At 46.6% G+C, this 21,944-nt stretch overlaps 1 protein-coding gene across 12 annotated transcripts in view; it reads left to right on the top strand.

Moving 5' to 3' along the window:
- The window catches only part of HDAC4 (histone deacetylase 4), a 356,755-nt gene that overhangs the window by 29,543 nt on the left and 305,268 nt on the right, over window positions 1-21,944 (top strand). For 11 of the 12 annotated variants that reach the window (XM_054477421.2, XM_054477425.2, XM_063648197.1 and 8 more), the window contains exon 2: window positions 21,570-21,809. The exons of the other annotated variant lie outside the window; for it this stretch is intronic. In XM_054477421.2, coding sequence (XP_054333396.1) covers window positions 21,788-21,809 — 22 coding nt within the window. In that variant the 5' untranslated portion in view covers window positions 21,570-21,787. The remainder of the gene's footprint in view (window positions 1-21,569; window positions 21,810-21,944) is intronic. 12 annotated transcript variants of the gene reach the window in all.

Raw genomic sequence — 21,944 nt, 5'->3', positions numbered from 1 at the left:
CTTTTGTTCTGCTGTTCACTGGCTGAAGCTCCAGGCGCTCTTCCCTGCTGCCTGATCACCTCTGCTTTGCATCCGTTGGTGCCTGTTCTGCGGACGCCATAGCATCACTGTTCTCTCTGTCCCTCCTTAGAGGGGCTTGAATTACCTCTGTGTCTTCCGGGCTCAATTTTTCTGTGTACCTTGGTCATTTTCTTGCTTCAACTTTTTCAGTGGCTGGTAAATTGTTCATATCTAAGTATGAGGGGAAGATACATTTCAGATGGATTCAAGGCTTAACTGTAAAAAGTAAAGCAAGAGAAATCTCCAAAGACAATTGGGGCATCAGGGACCCGTCTTCATTGACCCAGGATCTCTAGAAGCGGACAAAGACGCAACTGACAGAATAAAAACGGCAACTTTTGAGTGGATAAAGATATTAGCAACAAAGTCAATGAAGAAATGAGAGTTTTGGAAAAATATGTGTAACATTTGACAAAGCTGAGGCTGGTGGATCACCTGAGGTCGGGAGTTCAAGATCAGCCTGACCTGCATGGTGAAACCTCATCTCTACCAAAAATACAAAAATTAGCCGGGCGTGGTGGTGCACGCCTGTAATCCCAGCTACTTGGGAGGCTGAGGTGAGAGAATCGCTTGAACCTGGGAGGTGGAGGTTGAGCTGAGATCGCACCACTGCACTCCAGCCTGGGCAACAGAGTGAGACTCTGTCTCAAAACAAACAAACAACAACAACAAAAAAAAGTTTACTATGGAGAGGTCTCTCACAAACTGGAAAGACCAACATTAGAAAATGAACGCTCAGTGTGACCAGGCAGCCCAGGGAAGAGGGGTTGTCGCAGACATGCCCAAACTCCCCAGCCCCCAGGGAGATGCCCAGAAAAGTCAGCAGAGATCATGCTTTTTACCCACCTTGGCAGAAGATGGCAAGAGAGATGGTGTCCATTGCAAGGGAGGATGTAGAGGCCCCAATAATGTTGGGCATGGCTGGAGGAGGTGCACACGGCTGCAGCCTCTTTAGAAGTCGTTCTGCTCACATGTCCTGACGTGAGAAATATGCAGATACTTCACTCAGCCCCCACTCCCAGGGCTGTGCTCCGCAGGGGCACAGACCCCAGGACGTGAGGCTGTTTGCACCCGGCAGTCTCTTGCAGTGTTGTGGTGAGAGTCAAATGCTTGGAGGAAAGTCTGGGCCCATGACTGGGAGAATGCTTGGCTAAATGTTGGCACAGCCACGTGACGGACTCCTCCGAGATGTGGTATTGAATGAGAAAAGGAAGATGCTGAGAAGTCTGTAGGATACAATTTCATTTTTGGAGGCAGTGACCACCTGGTGTGTGCATGTGTACGTATGTGCACGTGTGCATTGTGAGCGTGTGTGTGCATGTGTATGGAATGGAGGGAAGTGTGGACAGCAACCATGTGTGTGGAATGGAGGGAAGTGTGGACAGCAACCACGTGTGTGGAATGGAGGGAAGTGTGGACAGCAACCACGTGTGTGGAATGGAGGGAAGTGTGGACAGCAACCACGTGTGTGGAATGGAGGGAAGTGTGGACAGCAACCACGTGTGTGGAATGGAGGGAAGTGTGGACAGCAACCACGTGTGTGGAATGGAGGGAAGTGTGGACAGCAACCACGTGTATGGAATGGAGGGAAGTATGGACAGCAACCACGCAAAGGTTTCCTGTTGGGTGTTTGATGGTGGAGAGAGCAGGAAAGACAGAAAGAAGCTATTGCTCTGAACATGAAGCAATGTGTCTGTTCTGTCCCTGTGTGTAAACTGCTTGCTTGTGCGTGTTGCTGCATACACTCTGTAGAGAGAGGGGACCAGAGCTCCTGGTGTACCGGGAGGCTGGGATGTGGGAGTGGGAGCTGCCGAGCAGCGTGTGGGGTGCGAGTCTTTGGGCACTCACAGAAGTGAAGCCTGTCTGTGTGTGTGTGTGTGTTTGTGTGCATGTGTGCGCGCAGGAGCCCAGCCCAAGGAAGGACCCTGGTGGCCTTGCAAGGGAGCCAGGGACAGAGATCACCTGTGTGTGTCTTTGTGTGGTGGTGGTACACTTGTGGCAACAACTACTTTTGTAAATGGAAGTGCATGGCTGAGGCGTTGCTTCTTAAAGGCGGGACTAAGGAGGAGGGCCCGGGGATGGGGAGCGGTGGGGTGAGTAGGTGGGCCCTTCCAGTGCCGGCTTGAGGGCCTTTCCTCTGGATCACAAACTCCCCGCCTGCTGCCTCGGGCAGCGGGTTCTGTTCTGGTTCTGCAGAGGAGAGTCCTGGGGCCCACTGTCCAGGAGTTCCCGAGACAGAGACCCTCAGGGAGGCTCCCCATCAGGTTCCTGTGGGTTCCTGCTTCACCCTGCTGCCCTCATTGGAGAGGCCCCCAGCAGTCTGGGGCCTTGAGGATGCTTCTGGCCGAGCAGCCACCCCCGCGCCCTGCCCTGGTCTGCTTTGCAGCTCTGTGGGTGCAGCTGCTCCCGTTTGCCAGCTGCTGGATGTTTATGGGGCATTGTTGAAATCTCTGATGGATGCTGCCCCCTGCCCCTCCATGGGCTCTTCACTGTTTTGGGTCCATGCCTGTGCTATCACTTGATTCCGATTTGACAAGACAGGTGAATGAGGCAGGGCCGGATGCACGGGCCCAGATCCTCATCTTTGTGCAAAAGCTTTGAGGAACCACAGGTAAAGGCTCGGGCCACGCCAAGACTAGAGGCTCCGGTCTCCATCCTGCTTGTGTGGCCATGCCTGAGCCAGGTCCCCTGTGCTGTTGCCACACACGTGTGTGTGTGAGAGAGTGAGTCTGTGCGTATGTGTGTTTGAGGTTATATGAGTGTATTTGTGGGTGTGAATGTGTTTGTGAGCCTGAGTGTTTGTGAATGTGTGTGGATGTGTTAAACTGAGTGAGCATGAGTGCATGTTTGCATGAATGTGATTGGGTGTGTTTAAGGTTATGTGTGTGAACATGCATGTTTGTGTGTTTGTGTTAGTGTATAAGTGTGAGTGCCTGGGTGTGAGTGTGCAAGTGTGATTGAATGTGTGAGTTTGAGGTTGTGTAAGTGCATGTTTGTGTTTGTATTAGTGTATAAGTGTGTTAGTATATGAGTGCATGGGTTTGAGTGCATGTTTGAGTGTGTTTGTGATTGTGAGTTTGGTTATGTGAGAGTGTGTGTGTGTATAAGGATGTGTGTATGTGATTGAGTGTGTGAGTTTGAGGTCATGTGTGAGTGACACACATGTTTATACGTTGGACTCCTTGTTGGGGCCTGGCCTGAGTGGACGGGGCCGTGGTGCAGGCCAGAACAGGTGTCTGCACAGACAAGGTGGCCTGAGGCGCAGGGTTCCTGCCTGGACAGAGGTGGACTCTGTCCTGGGTGACTCCCTGTCCCAACTGGGGCCTGCCCTGTGGCTGCCAGGAGCTGAGGAGTGACTGACTCTGGGGGCGACATGCTGCGGGAAGCCCTGTGGTGTGGACAGCAGCTGCACGTCACTTTATTGGTGGCTCCAAAGGGCAGAGGGTTAGAGCAATTGCCCTAGATGGCAGCTGTCATCGACCATCAAACTAGGAGATGAGGGGCATGTTGGTCCTTCACCTTTATGACTTATCTAGCTGTCTGTAATTCATCCCAGGAACATTCTTAAAGTAATCATAATCATTTTAAAAAGACCCAGCATGATGCGGGGATTAGCTGTGAAGAGAGGATTTGAAGCCCAAGTCCAACGGGTGCTCAACCAGCTCCTCTGCTCGGCTCCTCCAGGCGCTGCAAGGTGGCAGGTGCACCAGCCTTTCCACCAGGTGCCTGGACAGCACAAGAGTCCTGCTCTCCTGGAGGCCGCCGTGCAGGATCAGCTCTGCACTGTCTGGTGCCGTTAATCACACAGTGCATGACCTCCTGAAAAACAGCAGACACGCTTCACAGGCCCCAGGGCTGGCGAGCAGGCGGCAGGGAGGCCTGGATTCAGGGGGGAGCTGTGGGGAGTCCAGAGTGCCCATGCTGACTGGGTTTGGTCTGTCTCTGGGCAAATCCAGTTTTACAAGTCTGCTAAGTAGCAGTCTTTAAACTGCATCTTGGTTGGCGTGTCACCTGTCTCCTGCCTGCGAGGACCATACCTGCTCTCACTCTACCCTTTAACAGGAGAGCCCCAAGCCACGTCTTTCAGTGGGATCGAGGGAGTTGGAACATTTCAGAGCTGTGGGGTGCCTTCCTCAGCGCAGCATTTTGGACCTCTAGCGCCACTCTCTGACGGTTGTTGGTGGCCCGTGGCTAAGGATTACATGGTTGTCTTTGCATTTTTAAACTCTGTTTTGACCCTGCAGAGCCCCTTGGGAAAGCTCGGGATGCCACCCTCACTGACCTGCCAGTCCCGGGGACACAGAGCAGACGGCCTGCCTTCTTGTACAGGGCCCCGTGCATCTGGGCATGCTTTTCTCTGCCTCATGAAGTGTGTAGCCAGCCATGCTGCAATTATCTGTTCTTTAAGAGAAAGAAAAGTGGAGATGACAGGATGTGGCGGTCCTATGATTCTCTCCGCCCACCAGGGAGGAATGGGAAGTTCCCATCAGGGCATGACGCCACTTTCAGTACAAGCCTTCAGGCATCTGTGCCACTTCCTTTCACGCACCCTGCACTGTCCTCAGCTCCTTTAAGCTCTTCATTTCCGTTGTTTTCTATGAAAGGTGGCTATGATTTTGTGTGTCCTGCTTGAGAGAAGGTGGCCCACGCGTGCTGAGACATCATGGGCCGTGTCATCCAGCAAGCTGGCTTCCGAGGCGCTGTGTTGAACGCTTCTTGACTTCATGAGTTTATAAGTACTTCATGCCCAGCTACACCGTGTACACTGAAATGAGAGCAGGGCTTGACCCGTCTCTTGATTATCTGCAGCAGTTTTAATTTGTTTTAAAATAGAAATAGCTTTGCTTTTTACATTAAAATAAAAACGCTTTTTGTAAACAATTGCAACAATAAATAAACTTAGAAAGTAGGAGTTAAACGAATATCTGAGTTTCGCTCACATGCCTGGGAAACCAACCGGATTAGCAGTGGGAATGTAGCTTGGAGACATTGCAGCCCATGCGGCTGTCTCTGGGGAGCCCTGTGGCTCCCGGGCTGCCCACCCCACCGGGTAGTCGGCTTGCTGCCACCAGCAGGTGTGAGCTCTGACCATAGACACGCTCTTGGTCCATACGTCCATTTATTGGGACCCAAAGCTGAGAACTGTGGGCAGTTCAGACCTGGAAAGATGAAAGGGGACCGTCGGGGGATGGGCTGTGCTGCTGTCTTCCTTCCCGCTTGCTGGCATCTGTCCAAGCCTTCCCTCCTTTCTTGGAGACTGTCACCAGAGAGGGCCTGTCTGTGTCTTGTCAAACAGAGAGGATTCCTCCCTGCCGGTGAGCCCGTCCACTGCCTGTGTGTGCAGGTCCTTTGTCACCTTTCCTGGGGTGACCAAGGGAGTGGTGTGCCACCTGTGGGGCTGGCATTCACCTCTCCCCAGGTGAGGGATCTCTGACGGCCGTGAGTAATCAGAGCAGCGGGTACCAGGATTGTCTGCGGGTTCCCATCTGCAGGGCAGCTCAGCTGCCGACGCCGACCTTGATGGTTTTGAGTAGAGTTGGGGAGGAACTTGGGCTATCACCTGGAACCAAAGCACATTTATTTACTGCTTTGATCCCAGAGAACTCGGCACTTAGGAGGGTCCACTCCAGCAGTGATAAGCACCTCACCTGCAGAACAGGGAGGGCTGCCTGCCCAGATCTCCCACCTCACCGGGGCAGGAGAGGCACCTGCAGCTTGAGACAGGCACGGAGAGGACAGTCCTGACCACTGGGGAGTGTCTGTGTCTGGAGGAAACAGACTGTGCCCCTCTCCTCAGGATGGAGGCCCTTCACTTGTACCCCCCGTGATCCCCTAATGGAGAAGGAAGTGGGTGGACAGCTGGGACACGTCAGTTTCCAGTTTCTCTTGCTTGGCACCCTGTCAATATTGAGTTTGTTTCAAGAAGCTGTTCTGCTGCCTTGATGAGACCCCCTCCACGTGAAGAAAGGTGAAGTGCAACAGCGCCAGCCACGCAAGATGGTGCTGTGCTTTGGACCGGTGCATTCCAGGGTCTTCTCATCGCCCCCTTTGCTAGTCCCTGAATTCCTCACAGCCAAGTTCCCGTGTCTCTGCGGGTCTCACATCCCTCACATCTGACATTCAGGGCCCTCCTGTGTCTCCGAAGGAAGAGGGTTGGAACACACCTGCAGAGCCACGGTTCTCAAACTCAGGAGCCCTTCACACTCCTGCAAGTTAGCGTGGACTCCAAAGAGCTTTTGCTTAAATGACTTAGATGCACAGGCTGACTGTTGTTCTGACATGCTTGGGACCAGAAGTGTTTAGGCTCTCAGAGTGTTTGGATTTTGAAGTATTTGCATATACATAATGAGATATCTTGGGGATGGGACCTGAGTCTAAACATGAAATTTATTTATTTATTTATTTTGAGACGGAGTCTTACCCTGTTGCCCAGGCTGGAGTGCAGTGGCGTGGTCTCGGCTCACTGCTGCCACCGCCTCCCAGGTTTAAGCGATTCTACTGCCTCAGCCTCCCTCCTGAGTAGCTGGAATTACAGGCATACACCACCATGACTGGCTAGTTTTTGTATTTTTAGTAGAGATGGGGTTTCACCATGTTGGCCAGGCTTACCTCAGGTGATCCACCGGCCTCAGCCTCCGAAAGTGCTGGGATTACAGGCGTGAGCCACCACACCCAGCCTAAACATGAAATTTATTTTTCATGTTCATTTTATACACATAATGCAAAGGTAATTTCATATAGTATTTTTAATAATTTTGTTCGCAAAACAGTTTTGAGTGTGATCCATCACACGAGGTCAGGTATGGAATTTTCCACTTGGGTTTTCCTGTTGGTGCTCAACAGATTTTGGAGCATTTTGGTTTGTGGATTCTTAGATTAGGGATGCTCAACCTGTATTGGTATTTATTGTATTAGAAACTAACACACACCTAAAAAATGTTCTTACTCATTTAAAACTAAATAAACCCATTACATGTTAAATAGATAGGTAACATTTTTAATGAAAAATAACCGTTTGGTAAAACACAAAGTGTCGTGAGAAGAGAGGCATCATTTTACCCTTTGCCGGTCTCTGGAAGGTCTGGCTCAACAGTGACAGTATTTCTGCTTCTCACACCGGCTCTCGTTCAGTCCATGTCCACTGTACTCCTGTGAGAGAAGGGCGCATGACATTTTTCTATTATGAACGAAGATTTGACTTCACATACCCCTTGTAAAGGTCTCAGGGACCCTCTGGGACCCCAGATCGCATTATGAGGACGGCTGTTTTAGAAACAGGTTTCTGTGTGGCTGGGGGCCTGGGGGCTGATCACTCATTTGGCTGATAGGGTCTTTTGTCAAGGGGTTGTTTTCCATCCTCAAGTGCCTGTCAGTGACGGAGGCTTTCAGGCACGCTGTTGGGGAAGCTCAATTCAGGCCCGTTGTTGGTGAAGCTACGCGTGCTTGTGTGCATGGCCGGTTATGGTGGAAGAGATCTTTCCTTACTTAGTCTGCTACTGACATGAGGTTCTGGGGCTGTTTGTCACCTGCCCCGGGGGTGCCCTGTGTAGGGCAGGGATAAGTCATGTTTCCCTTCGTGGGGTTGCAGCCATCTGCCTGGGACCCCACTGGCCTTTTGCTCTCTCGGGGGGTTCATGGCAGTTGATGTTAAATGATCCATTGAGCCCAGTGTTTCACACTGTAAGTCAAACCCCTGGGCCTCCTGTGTGTCTGTCTGAATCTTTTTCTCTGAAATTCTTTTATTTCACAGTGAACGGAAACAAGTCTTGTTTTATCTGGATGCCTTCTCCATTTGGACTCTTCATCTCCAGAGTTTATTTTACCGATAAGTTTGTACGTGCTAGAGATCATAGGCCAGAATGTGGATCTTTATCCGCTCTTACGCTTACGCAGACTGGCAATAAACATACCTGGGCATCTGCAAAAGGGCCTCAGTGCTGACATCTCTTTTCCTCCATGGAGAAAGTTCAGTGCTGACGTCTGTTTTCCTCCATGGAGAAAGTTGATGCTCTGTTGCTGCTAACGGACAATTATTCTTGTGTGTTCATCTGTGTGTCTGTGTCTGCCAGTGCCACACGCGTGACCCTGACGACCCTGGTCTGTGCCTGCATGTCTGTGTGTGTCCCCCAGCGCCACGCGCATGACCCTGACAACCCTGGCTTGTGTGTGTGTGTCTGTGTGTGTCCCCCAGTGCCACACGCATGACCCTGACGACCCTGATCTCTGCCTGCGTGTCTGTGTGTGTCCCCCAGTGCCACGCGCGTGACCCCGACAACCCTGGCTTGTGTGTGCATGTCTGTGTGTGTCCCCCAGTGCCACACGCGTGACCCTGACAACCCTGGTCTGTGCCTGCGTGTCTGTGTGTGTCCTCCAGTGCCACGCGCACGACCCCGACAACCCTGGCTTGTGTGTGCATGTCTGTGTGTGTCCCCCGGTGCCACACGTGTGACCCTGACGACCCTGCTCTGTGCCTGCGTGTCTGTGTGTGTCCCCCAGTGCCACGCGCGTGACCCCGACAACCCTGGCTTGTGTGTGCATGTCTGTGTGTGTCCCCCGGTGCCACACGCGTGACCCTGACGACCCTGGTCTGTGCCTGCGTGTCTATGTGTGTCCCCCGGTGCCACACGCATGACCCCGACAACCCTGGCTTGTGTGTGCATGTCTGTGCATGTCCCTCGGTGCCACATGCATGACCCTGATGACCCTGGCCTGTGCAAGTGTGTCTGTGCCTGTCCCCCGGTGCCACGCGCATGGCTCTGAAGACCTAGCCTTGCTGGCTCCCATGGTCCTTCCTCTTTATCCTCTTGGCATCTGATCTTCTGAACGTTCCAGAATCAGAGGGTGGGGGAATCAGAGCCTCAGATGGAATGGTGGCCTCAGCTCAGCAGAGCCTGTTTTGGCCTTGTTCAGCATAAGCCTGTGGATTGTGTGAAATGCTTTCTATTTTATTCCCGTTACAACACAGTGAAATGGAATTTTATTACTTTCAAGTGTAGAGTCCATTATGAAACTAAAGTATAAATCTGTCCCAACAAATTATGGGGGAAAAATATCCGAGTCTTGCGCCATGTGGCCATGTATCATAAAATGACACTCTTATAAAACACAATAGCCAGACCTTACACTCCACGTTTCGCTAAGGAAAGCAGTGCTTATTAAACTCACTGTATAGACAGGAGTCAGAAATGTCATATAGCAACAGTTTGCTTTCTAAAGCTTAAAATTTATTTCAATTTTAATTACACTAAATTCAAATTAAATTAATCATTTAATTACACAAATTAAAAATGATTTCATATATATTTTTTCTGACAAACCTGACTTAGTACCTCTTTGGGAATTGCCTGTTTTTTCTCCATTTAAAATCTGCACCCTGTGTTTGCACCCTCCTGGGTTCCGAAAGAATTCTTTTCCATTTCTGCGAGGTTTCTTTTAAGAGGAATAGTATGGTGACTATTTCTCCTACATGTACTGATTGTAAGAAAATGGTGGCAAGAACTATAAAATACTTCCTCACTGTCCAGAAAGTCCAGGTAAGATCGTGCAGGCTGCATGGACCAAGTCAGATCGGTATTATCATTTGGATCTTTCTTGGTGCAAGATGCCTTTGAGTCATTGGTCTGCACCAGTTTTTTATGGAATTATAAAATACATGAGAAAAGTACACAAGACAGGAGGGATATCTGGGTGCTGACTTTCCACAAGTGAAGGCTGTGGCTCCTCTTCCATGGATCAAGGAGCAGGCGTTCCACCCGCCACCGCTCCCTTGTTCTTCCTTCAGTGGCCGTCTCCCACCCCTCCCAGGGGAACCTGTCTGGACGTCTCCCACCGCGGATTAGTGTTGCCTGCTTTCACATTTTATGCACATGTAGGTGCTGCTGTGTGTGTCTGCTTTTTCTCAGCATGATGTTTCTGTGATTTATCTGTGTCACTGCATATAGGTGTAGTTTGTTTATTTTTACTGCTATATGGTGTTGTGTGGTATGATGATATCACAATGTATTTATTTGTGCAGCTGTTGGCACGTTTGGGAGGTTTCTGGTTTTTGACTATTACAGATAATGCTGCCGTGTCTTCATAGATGTCTTTCTGTTGGGTAGATGCCTCGGGCTGGCATTGCTGGGGCATGGCACTTGTGTGGCTGTAGTACCTGCTGTAGAGGGGTTTCCCACAGGGTGTGTGCCACTCAATGTTTTGTGGCCTCGTGTGCGAGTGCCAGCCAACCACATCCTTACCAACACATGGTATCCTTTCATTTGTAGATTTTAGCCATTTTGGTGGGTATGGAGTGTTCCATTGTGGCTTTATCGTGTTTCCCTGCAGTCACACATGTGCAGGACCTTGTGTGTGTTGACTGACCACTTGGAATCCTGTCTTGTAAAGTACCTGTTGATGTGTTTCGCTTATTTTTCATTCAGGTTGTCTGCCTTTTTCTTAGTGATTTGTAAGAATTATTTATACATTTTGAATATCTGTCCCTTGCTGGGTGTATGTGTGGCAGGGTCTCTTCTATTTTGTGGCTTGCCTTTTCCCTCTTCTGCATCTTTTGACAAACAAATGTTCCTAATTTGAGTGCAGCACAATTTATCATTTTCTTTTCTTCATGGTCAGTACCTTTTTAACATCTGTCTGTCTTTGCCCACCTGAAGATATTTTTTGTTGTTGTCTTTTAGACCAGGCCTCATTGCTTACCTTTAACATTTAGGTCTGTGATCCAGCTCATACTAATTTCCAACATGGCGGGCTGTATGGGCTGCGGTTCATTTAGCATATAAGAGCAGTTGACACAAGCACTGCATATTGAAAAGACCCTGTTTTCCCTATGGATTTGGGGTGGAATCTTCACAATAATCAGATGACTCTGTGTTGGTCTCCTAGCATATTCTCCTTGGTTTACTTTAATTACACAGGTTTAGAAGAAGTCTTGATATTTGGTAGTGTGAGTCCCCCAAGCTTGTTTCTCTTCCAGATTGCTATTTCAGGTTGTGCTTCCATTTAAAATGTAAAATTGTCAGTTTTCAAAAAAATTCTGCTGGGATTTTGATTGCGATTGCATTGACTGCCGATTACTTTGCAAAACATTGACATCTGAATCTCACTGGGGTTTCTGGTCCATGCACATGGTATATTCCTCCTTGTATTGAGATCTCTAATTTCACTTACATTTTATAGTTTTCTATGTAGAATTCTTTCACGTCTCTTGATAGATTTAGTCCTGGATATTTGCCAATATTGTATGCTATTATAAATGTTATCTTGTTTTCAAAGCTTATTTTGTATTTGTTTATTGCCACTGTATAGAAATACAATAGCTTTTGATTTTGGTACATCATTGACCTTTTACTCAGCAATCCTGTAAAATTCAGTTAGTTATTTTAATAGTTATTGGTAGATTGTTTTCAGTTTTCTGTGTATACACTATATCATCTGTGAATAGTGACATTTTCCTTTCTAATCTTTTTGCTTTCTTTTCTTTTCTTGCCTTACTGCCCTGGCTAGGAGCTCTGCCGGGGTGTTGAGTGGAAGTGATGAGAGTGGGCATCCTGGCCTCACTCCCTGTTTGGGGAAGGCTCTCTGTTGCCCAGAGATGATCTGTATTTGCCGTTCTGGACTGGGTTCTGCAGGCTGCTCTCCCTGATGGGGAAGGCTCTCTGTTGCCTCAGGAGATGATGTGTATTTGCCGTTCTGGACTGGGTTCTGCAGGGTGCTCTCCTTTGTGTGACTCTGGGTTCTCCTTTTGCTTCACTAGCACTGGCCGTTCCGTCACCAGCATGGCAGGCTGAGGCCATGGTGGGCACTTTGAGCCATAGTCCCTGCTCATGAAATGGGGTGGGGAGGGTCTGTGGTAAGGGACAAAACTGGCCCTCCCCATGCTGTCACATTTCTTTGTGGTAGCTTGGTAAGATTTTTTAGAAGAATGTTCTCTGATGGATTTATAGCTTCTAAGACTTTTGCTCTTTGGAAGGTTTATGGCTTATTCCATGAAATTAAGTCAACTAAAATTTCAAAATTTCCAAGCTGCGGGAGGAGGAACCATAGGTAACCTTAGATTCCAAGTGTTTGGTGAAGGAAATACACCTACACTTAAGCGTTAGTGATGCATTTGCTTTCATTTATTCTGTGTGGAGCAGAAATGAAAATAAAGAGATGTCTTTATATAAATAGATGCCCAGTGTCAGAAACTGCCCACTTGGCAGAGTGACCATGGCTGTCTTGCTAAAGGTGCTTGTAAATTAAAATCACAGGCTCTGTGGCTCAATGTGGACTTCTGGTGCATCTGGTAAGTTAGGGGAAAATACATCATAAAAGCCATTGTGTTTGAAAGTTGTAATATGTCCACATTCGTTTATTAATTATTAGAATGTATTTTAGTTAGGGATGTACAGATATACATTTCAAACGTCCTTCAGAAACAAATGGATTCTTGAGATCTTAGTAGCATGTGCTTTCCATGTGTTTTCTTAGAAAAGTGATCATTGTAGTTCTGTAATCTGGTTAGTGAAGTATCATTAGACGCATACATCAAGATAAAAAGAACTAGATCATGCTTAAGTCTTATTAAACCATTTAATTTCTAGTACATTTTTATGTTGTGAGTGTTGCGTTGGGTTGTTCAAAGACACGCCACCTAAGGGGAAGGTGACGGAATGGGCAGAAAGAGGAGAGGTATCAGGCAGACAGCTGACTGATGGGTTCTCATCCCAAATCCAATAGAAAAGACTGCTTTCCTTGTGGGCTCGAGATAGCGCTGCTTTCTTTTTGAGGGGTTCCATTTAGTTTTCAGCTGTAGAATTGTTTGTTCTTAACTCCTTAATTTTTCTCTTCTCTGCCCGTGGTCTTCATGAGGGAATGTGAAGTTTTTCTTTTAACCCAGATATTCTGAGGGCCAGCAGCAGTTCCCTGCATTGTATGTGACTCTGGTTTTCTCATGGCAGCCCTCTGCAGGCTCTCTGAGGCGTTGGGAGTCCTGAGGCTTCAAGTACCACAAACTTGTGAATTTCTGGAATCTTTGATATCAGATCCTTAAAACTTAACTCTAGCCCCCAAAAGGCAGAAAACAGTTTCTTTTGCAATTTGCTTTCAACTTCAGCCCCCTGTGAGGTAGTTTCTGAGGGGAATCCAGGAAGACCTTAAAAATGTTCATCCAGTTCACAGTTTTGTTGTGTGGGCCTACTGTGTGCCTTGTGCCCGGGGTTCAGCAGGCGGTCACATTCCAGCCAGGGGCAGGCAGAGGGGGCGACAGATAATGAGAAAATAAACAACTACTTAATGTCAACATAGAATGAAATATCAGAAAAAGGAAAGAACTTGGAAGGGCAAGAAAGTAGGGTGACAGGAATGAGCGTCTGGGGCGGGGTGATCTGGGAGGTGGGACATGTGGGTGTGGAGGTGGAGAGAGAGGTGCCTTTCCTGCGCTTACCTGCAGCCTCTAAGCCGTCTGGAGAACTTCCATTTCCCAGACAGCATTGGCCCCAGAGCCTTTTTCCTACAGCACACCAGGGATGCTGATGAACTCCAACCCAGTACTTCTATGGGGAGAAAAGAATCAGGCTCAGGGGTGACGAGGAACTGGTCCAGGGTGAGAGAGCCCACTGGGGTAGTGCTGGGGCCAGGTGGAGCTCGGGTGTCCCCGCTCCCTGTCTAGTACTCTTTCCCAAGGTGCCAGGTAGAGCTCGGGCGCCCCCGCTCCCTGTCTAGTGCTCTTTCCCAAGGGACCAGGTGGAGCTCGGGCGCCCCTGCTCCCTATCTAGTACTCTTTTCCAAGCCAGGGTCCGGGTGTGCGAAGCGATACATGTCCCCGTTTGCTCTCGGTGGAACTTGCAGCCAGGCACGGGGCAGGTGCTCATCAGATAAGCCAGCACATGGTCACAACAGACCCAGCCAGAGCCAGAACAGCTTGGAGTCCTGCTGCAGGAAGGCAGGGTGCCTGGGCAGACCCTGAAGCTCCTGTCTGTGGCTGTTGGAGCTACTTTTTAGCCCAACTGAGCATCATGGCTGCTGACTCAGTCTCCCCAGCTGTGACACGGGGGCTGGGGTCTCCAGGTCCCCTTGCAGCTGTCTGTGGCATCTGTCTGCCTTGTCCTATTTCCCCCTCTGGTAACGATACTTTAGTTTTCTTTTGAGGAATGACCCTCATTCCCATTGGTCTCACCTTGGCGGCGCTGCCTGTCAGGGTGTCCTGGCCTCCCCAGTCAAGGGGTGTGGCTCAGCACAGACCATCAGGTGTGGTTGGACAGTGTTCTGAAGGGACTCTCCATTAATTCCTGCCTGTGGGTCCCTCCACCTGCTTTGCCAGCTACCCCATTCACTCCCAGGAGCTTCCTCTGTTTGCCTAGATTATCCAAAGTCAATTTTCTATTGCTTGCAACCATGAACTCCTAACAGGTGTACCTTGGGTCTAGCATGCGTGCTCTGTAAAACCTGAATTCTCACTTCCTTTGGCTCAAGCACTCTGTGTTCTTGCCGGTTTCCAGAAAGAAGGGTTCACAGACTGTGGGCATTGATGTTCTGCCCAGCAGGTTCTGGAGCTGGCTTCTTAGCCTCCTCATGTCAGATCCACTCGTCTGCAGATTCCCCAGTCTTCTGCTTCCTCTCTAAATCTCAGCTCCCACTGGCTTCCTCCCAGGAGGCTGTGGCCAGTCTTCCGCTTCTCTAAATCACAGCTCCCACTGGCTTCCTCCCAGGAGGCTGTGGGTGGGCCCTGGTGACCTGGCTCTCAGTGAGCCTTCACCAGAGGCACCAGGGAACAACCATTTCTGGCTGAAAAGGAGACACGAAGGCTGACTATATGACCGAGTGGAAGGGAATGTTCTCCAAGCACTCCCCAGTAGCTGGAGCCCCCACCCACCAGCTCTGGGAAGGGGTCCCCACCCAAGCTGCTTCTGTCATCTCAGCCTGTCCTAGACTCGACCCCAGAGGCTCTGTCCTGCTCAGAAGCCTTCAGTGGCTTCTGCTTCCCTCAGTGCAGAGGACATAAGATTCTGAGAAGCTCTCTTGTTTATGACACAGCCGGATTCTGGACACATCATGTGAAACATATTTCCCATTAGCTTGGCTATGCATTTAAAACTAAGGAAGAACTCACATAGTAATAGGGTTACATGGGTATATGCATTTTCAAAATGGTGCTGTTAACTTTTGGATGTTTCAGTGTAGGTGGAAGGAGGTACCGATGCAGCGTGAATGCCAGGGTGTTGGCCGGTGTTGAAGCTAGATACTGTGGGCTGTAACACAGTTCTCTTTACTTTGTATATGTTTGAAGTTTTCGTAATATAAAAGCTTTGTTTTTAAAGAGAAATTAATGTTAAAACCTGTGAAATCTTAAATTGCAAATATCAATATGAAAACACTTTTTTTTACTTAAAATATTTGTACTTTTTACATATCCAAAAAATAAACAAATGACTAAAACCAACCAGTATGTGGGGGACCCAACATGAAATACATATACTAACCAAGGAATTTAACTTTCTTACAAATGCACTCACCTGATAACTATGGAAACCAGTGTCTTACCTGGATACGGTAAGGCTGAGAACAAGGAGAATCATGTATAAATGGTGGTCTTGTGAATGTGTTTCTCATGTGTAGAGGTTAGTGATTCTGAAATGACTTTGTGTGTGTACCAGAATTAAACAAATGAGAAAAGATACTGTAGATAATAGGAACCAGGTTTCCCACTGTTAGAAAGATATTTAATAAAAACAAGGAAAGAGGAAGACTAAAATACACCTTGTGATGTTGGGATCTGAGGTCTCAGTATAGACTCATGATTGTTCAAGTGTAAACTCGTACAGAAATACTGAGGTATGAGTGAGTACCTATGCACGCCGCCTGCTAAGAGGACCCTGTGCGCTCTGTCACCTAGCAGCAGTGAGCACATCTGGCACTAGATTGGGTCTGAGCACAGTTCTCCCAAACATGGAACCAGGGTTCCCTGGAGAAGCCATTGATTCCGGGGCTGTGACAGGGACATCTTGTAAAATCAGAAAGTAAGCAAATGCTTAAAAACAAACAAACAAAAGACTGGATTAGAGGCTTGCCAGAAAAACATAGGAGCTGGTTTGCAAGAGCTCCCGATGGCCGGTGCTTTAGCAGCAACACAAATGGTGGCAGTATGGGACTAGTAACACAGAGGATAACATAACTATCTGTGAGTCCATACGAACGGAAGTAGATTACTGAGTCACTGGAAAGATGGAGCAGTGAAAGTTCATCCTTGCCTTGGAATTCTAAGTAATAAGTGCAGAAAAAAGGAGGCAATTTGGATGTCACCACTAGGCAAACATCATGACAGTGAGTGTCACAGTCCGGCTGCCCTGATGGATCCAGGCCCATGAAGACGTGTGTTGATGTGTCTCTCTCTCTCGAGTGAGCTTTGGTAGCTTGGGCTTTTCAAGGCACTTGTTTATTTCATCTAAGTTGTCAAATTTATTGGCATAAAGTTTTTCATAGTATTCCTCATTGTCCTTTTAATATTTGTGCAATCTGTAGTTAATTCCCACTCTCATTTTTTTTGGGGGGACAGAGTCTTGCTGTGTCACCCAGGCTGGGGTACAGTGGCGTGATTTTGGCTCACTGCAGCCTTGACCTGCCAGGTTCAAGCGATCCTCCCACCTCAGCCTCCCGAGTAGCTGGGACTACAGGCATGCACCACCACGCCCAGCTTATTTTTTTTTTTATTTTTTTGTCGAGACAGGGTTTCACAATGTTGCCCAGGCTGGTCTCGAACTCCTCAGCTCAAGCAATCCACCCACCTCGGCCTCCCAAAGTGCTACGATTACAGGTGTGAGCCACCACACCTGGCCCCCTCTCTCATTCTCAGTGTTGTTAATCTTTGTCTTTTCTCTTTATCAGCTCGGCTAGAAGTTTATCAATTTTATAGTCTCAAAGAATCAGCTTTTAGTTTCATTGATTTTTCTCTCTTCTGTTGTCTTCTGTTATTGTTTTTTTTTTCTTATTTTGAGTTTAATTTGTTCTTTTTCTAATTTTTTAAGGTGAAACCTAAGGTCATTGAATTGAGGCCTTCTTTTCTAATACAGGCATTTGGTGCTTACGTTTCCTCCTAAGCACTGCAGATTTTTATATGTTGTATTTTCATTTTCATTCATTTCAAAATGCTTTCAGATTTCTTTTAAATTTTTTCTTTGATTCATGATGTGTTCGTTTGCAAATACTTAGGATTTTCAAATATCTTTGTTATTGATTTCTAATTTAATTTCAGTTTTGTCAGTGAACATACTTTGTATGACTTGACTTGTGTCCTTTTAAATTTGAGACTGGTTTTATGACCCAGAAGATGTTCTATCTTGATAAATGTTCTGTGCGTGTTTTTAAAAAAGAATGTGAATAACGTGTATTCAGCCGTTGTTTATGGAGCGTTCCATGAATGTCATTTTGGTCAAGTTGGGTGGGTGGTAGTGGTCAGGTCTTCTCTGTTCTTATTTTCTGTCTACTTGTTCTAACAGTTACTAAGAGCAGGGTGTGAAAATTCCCAGTTATAATTGTAGATTTGTCCATTTCTTCTTATGCTTTTATTATTTTATAATATTATTTTATTTTATACCTTGTGATGTTGGGATCTGAGGTCTCAGTATAGACTCATGATTGTTGAAATGTAAACTCGTATGGAAATATCGAGGTGTGAGTGAATACCTACGCACACTGCTTGCGTCAAGTATGAAGCTCTGCCAGCAGGTGCATAAATGTTTAGGACTGTGTGTCCACTTGATGAACCAACCCCTTTATCATTATGAAGTGGTCTTCTGTATTGCTGGTAGTATTCTTTCTTTACATTTTACTTCGATATAAATATAACCATTCCAGCTTTCTTTTGATTAGTTATATGATACCCATTTGTCCATCTTTTAATCTATTTCTATATTTTAAATATAACTTAAGATAGATTCCTTGTAGGCAGCACGTAGTTGGGTGTATAGTGCTTGGGGAAGATTGATTGTGCGTTATAAAACACACAGCCTCCTCTCTCCAAAAGCTTCTTAGTCCCTCCTCACAAGATTCCTCTTTATACTCTGGGAAAGCGGGGTCTTGCTTTTTTATCCAGTCTGACAACCCCTGCCCTTTAAATGGGTGTTGAGACAGTTTGATATGCTCACTGATATAGTTGGGCTTGGCTGTCTCCGATTCTGTAACGTAGATGCTTTAATTCTTCCTTTTACTGTTCCATCAAACTGTTTTCACCTTTTTAAAAGGTAAATTTCTATGTTTGCTGGACTTTTCATTGATCAAGACTATTTTATATATATATATATTTAAAACTATGTGATGTTTTTCTTAATGTAATGTAATGTTCTCTGTGTAATGTTTTTGTAATGCCTTGGTGATGAAATAGCATAGTTTTGAATAGTCTACTGCAACTTTTCTTTTTTCTAAGATAAGCCCTTGTGTTTTTAGTATACAGTTTTGCAAGAGTGTGAGGTTCTTCCAGAACATTTCTATTATAGTGAAAATGCCTGTGCTCTATTGAATCTGCAGTTGGGAGAAGAATCTGTCTCTAGCTGTCAGCACTATGTTAGGTGAAACCTTGCTAGACACTGGACATTTGGCTAGGAACCGTGCATGTCAGCTTGCCAGAATTATAGCTTTGAGAAGCATAATTGACCAGTATTAAAGTGAACAGAGAACAGGGTAGGAGTGAGCACACATATAGCCTCTTGGCAATCCTCAGGTCTGGACTAGAGCTTATTCCTATTTGAAGATAAATAAACAGAAATAAACTCACCTTTGGACCTGTCAAAAAAAGCGTATCCCAGAATGTGTGGAAGAAGGAAATATCCTGAAGTGCAGAAGAATATGCCTCTGAAAATGAAATTAAATCAGGAAAAAATATTTTCAAAAGGCTTTGGCTAGAAGAAGACCTGGCTCAACAAAGAGAGGTAGAAGGTGATGTTTGAGGAGGGAATAGGCCGAGTGAGATGATGAGATGAGTTTAAAGGGAAGTGGTTGAGAACAAAGAGTTCATGGCTTAGTTAAAATCTGTATTTGAAGTCATAAGGAATAAAATGGATATTGTGGAAAATAGCAGCAGTGAAGTGAAGAACATACTTGAGAGGCTGCCTGGGAATGCAGAATAAACAACAGATGTGTCACCGGTGAAAGAGGCCAGATCTGATGGGGAGACTTCAGCCAAATAGCATAGGAACTCTGAAGAAGCCAGAACAAGTTTAACAAAAATAATAATCAATGACGTAATTGAAGAGCATTTTCCTGAGCAGAAAGAAGACCTATATTTGTTGAAGAGTCATGTTTTGAACAAAATAAAAGACTCTTACTTATATATCTTCTGACAACGTTTTTCAACTTTAAGATTCAAGAAAAAAATGCTAGTAGATTCCAGGCAGAAAAAAATGGCAACAACCACAACATCAAGACTCAGTCCCCAAAGTTTTACCTGGAAAGAAGCTGTAATTGAGCTGGACTTAAACTTCTCTACAATGTTGAGGGGGGAATGACATCCAAAGATTTTGAGGGGGGCATATTTGTGGTCTAAGATTTTTATACCCAGCCGAGATGTGTTTTTTTGTGTGAAGGATACTGTCATCTGAGATTTGTGAGGGTTTGCAAAATATGCCATCTACATTCCCTTCAAGAAAATGTCTCTTTTTGACCAAGAGATGAATAAACATTCTGACCCTGAAGACAAATAAGTCATTGTCATTCCTAAGGAGATAACCAGATACAGAACAACAGTCATGAAGATATTAATCAGAGTTGTAGATACCATGAACATAAAATTGGAAAGCATCTAGATAGCCAGCCTTGGGGGCGGGGGTGATTCCTTACATGATGAATTGGTTAGAGTTCTTTGGTTATAAGCAATTGGCAAAAAAAAAAAAAAAAAAAAAAATCTAGACTAATTAAATCAAGAAAAGGAATTGGTCACACTTTTAAAGAAGGGTGAACACAGAAGCCTCTGAAAGCACTTGAGCTGGGATCAGCCAGGGACTCTCAGTGGTAGGAGTGCTGAGACTTGTCTCTTTTGGGTTCATCTAGTGACTGATCTATTGAAGAGGCAGGCTTTGGAAAGAGAACTTGACGAGCTCAGCTGGTGCCACATGCCACTCTTTGGCCCAACACTTCCCTGGGAGCAGCAGGCTCATCCGAAGCTCCTGAAGTGGGGCGGAGCAGCTGTCTATCCATACATGGAATAGGAAACAGCCCTTGAAAACCAAGCTTACCAGGTATTGTTAATGCCATTGGAAAATGCCTGGCTGTAATATCGGCACAGAGAACATGATAGACAGCTGTATTACTGGAGATTCGTATGGGCAAAAGGCAAAGAAAAACAACGGCAAGGAAGCATGTGAGAATGTTACCAAGGGCTTGTCTCTGTGTGATGGCATCATGGATGACTTTTTAAATACTTGCCTGTGATGTGCATGTATTGCTTTTAGAAGCAGAAAATGAAAACCTGAGAAAATGGCCATTACGAAGACAGAAACATGAGGGAACTATTTTAGGTTATCATGTTACGTGAGGAATGCAGACTTTAGAATTAAATTCTGTGATTACACAGACATTGTGACTACGAATGTCTATGGATCCAGGCTGATGCAAGCATGCAGTAATGACATTTTGTGGTGGAAATGCGCTGAAAGTGATTTTTCTTTTAAAACATTTTATTTCATATTTATTTCGTAAGCTAATATAACAGAATAAATTTATATTAGTCGGAGGATACTCTGCTTCCTTTCAAAAGCCTAATGTTGGGGAAACTTCTGGAAGGGGTAAGGAAGGTGTCTCTAGATCAGCTATTTTGAACCAGGGGATGATATTGTCCCCCAGAGGACCTTTGGCACTCCCTGGAGACATTCTTGGTTGTCATGACTTGGAAGATGCTACTGGCGTCTGGTGTGTAGAGGCCCAGGATCCTGCTAAATATCTTATAATGTGTATGGCAGCCCTACACCCCAACACCTAAATACGGAAACCAAAATCCCAGTGGTGCTGAGGCTGAGAAACCCTGCTCTCCGGAGACATTTTTACACGTCTGTGATTTACTAACAAAAATCCCAGCTGCTCGTATTTGTAGAAATGATTCCATCTGAACTGTTCTATCAGTCCTTGGTCAGAACAAGGATAAAGAAGGAAGTTGGTGGGGCATGGTGGCTCAAGCCTGTAATCCCAGCACTTTGGGAGGCCGAGGTGGGTGGATCACTTGAGGTCAGGAGTTTGAGACCAGCCTGGCCAACATGGTGAAACCCCGTTTCTACTAAAAATACAAAAATTTGCTGTGCCTGGTGGCATGCACCTGTGATCCCAGCTACTCGGGAGGCTGAGGCAGGAGAATTGCTTGAACCCAGGGTTGTGGGGGTGGTGGAGGTTGCAGTGAGCCCAGATCGTGCCACCGCACTCCAGCCTGGGCGATAGAGCAAGATTCTGTCTCCAAAAAAAAAAGGAAGTCATCATTTCCCTAGTTGGATGTTGTTTTCCAGATCGGAACTTCCATGTTGTCACTCCAGTCTCTTTTTCTCCTTCTAACCTTGCAGGTTCATCTGCAGAAGCCACGGACGCCTCTGTTCTCCTTGTGGGTTACCTGGCTCATGAGACCTTGCCGGCGAGGCTCGGCGCTTGAACGTCTGTGACCCAGCCCTCACCATCCCGGTACTTGTATGTGTTGGTGGGAGTTTGGAGCTCGTTGGAGCTATCATTTCCGTGGAAATTTTGAGACATTTCAAATCACTTACAAGAGTGGACGTTGCTAGCAATGAGCTCCCAAAGCCATCCAGGTAAGGCCTGGTCCTTTCTTCTCTGGGCACACAGCAGGGCTTTCTTTGCCCAAAGTAGAAGTTCTTGTGACTGCAGCTTGCTTTCTGGATTCGAGACTTTTGTTTTTCTTGATAGTGGTCACTGTTGGTTTTTGA

The sequence above is a fragment of the Pongo pygmaeus genome, chromosome 11 (genome assembly GCF_028885625.2).
Source record: "Pongo pygmaeus isolate AG05252 chromosome 11, NHGRI_mPonPyg2-v2.0_pri, whole genome shotgun sequence".
Taxonomy (NCBI): domain Eukaryota; kingdom Metazoa; phylum Chordata; class Mammalia; order Primates; family Hominidae; genus Pongo; species Pongo pygmaeus.
The sequence above is the reverse complement of the archived record's forward strand: the minus strand, read 5'-3'. Positions and strand labels throughout refer to the sequence as shown.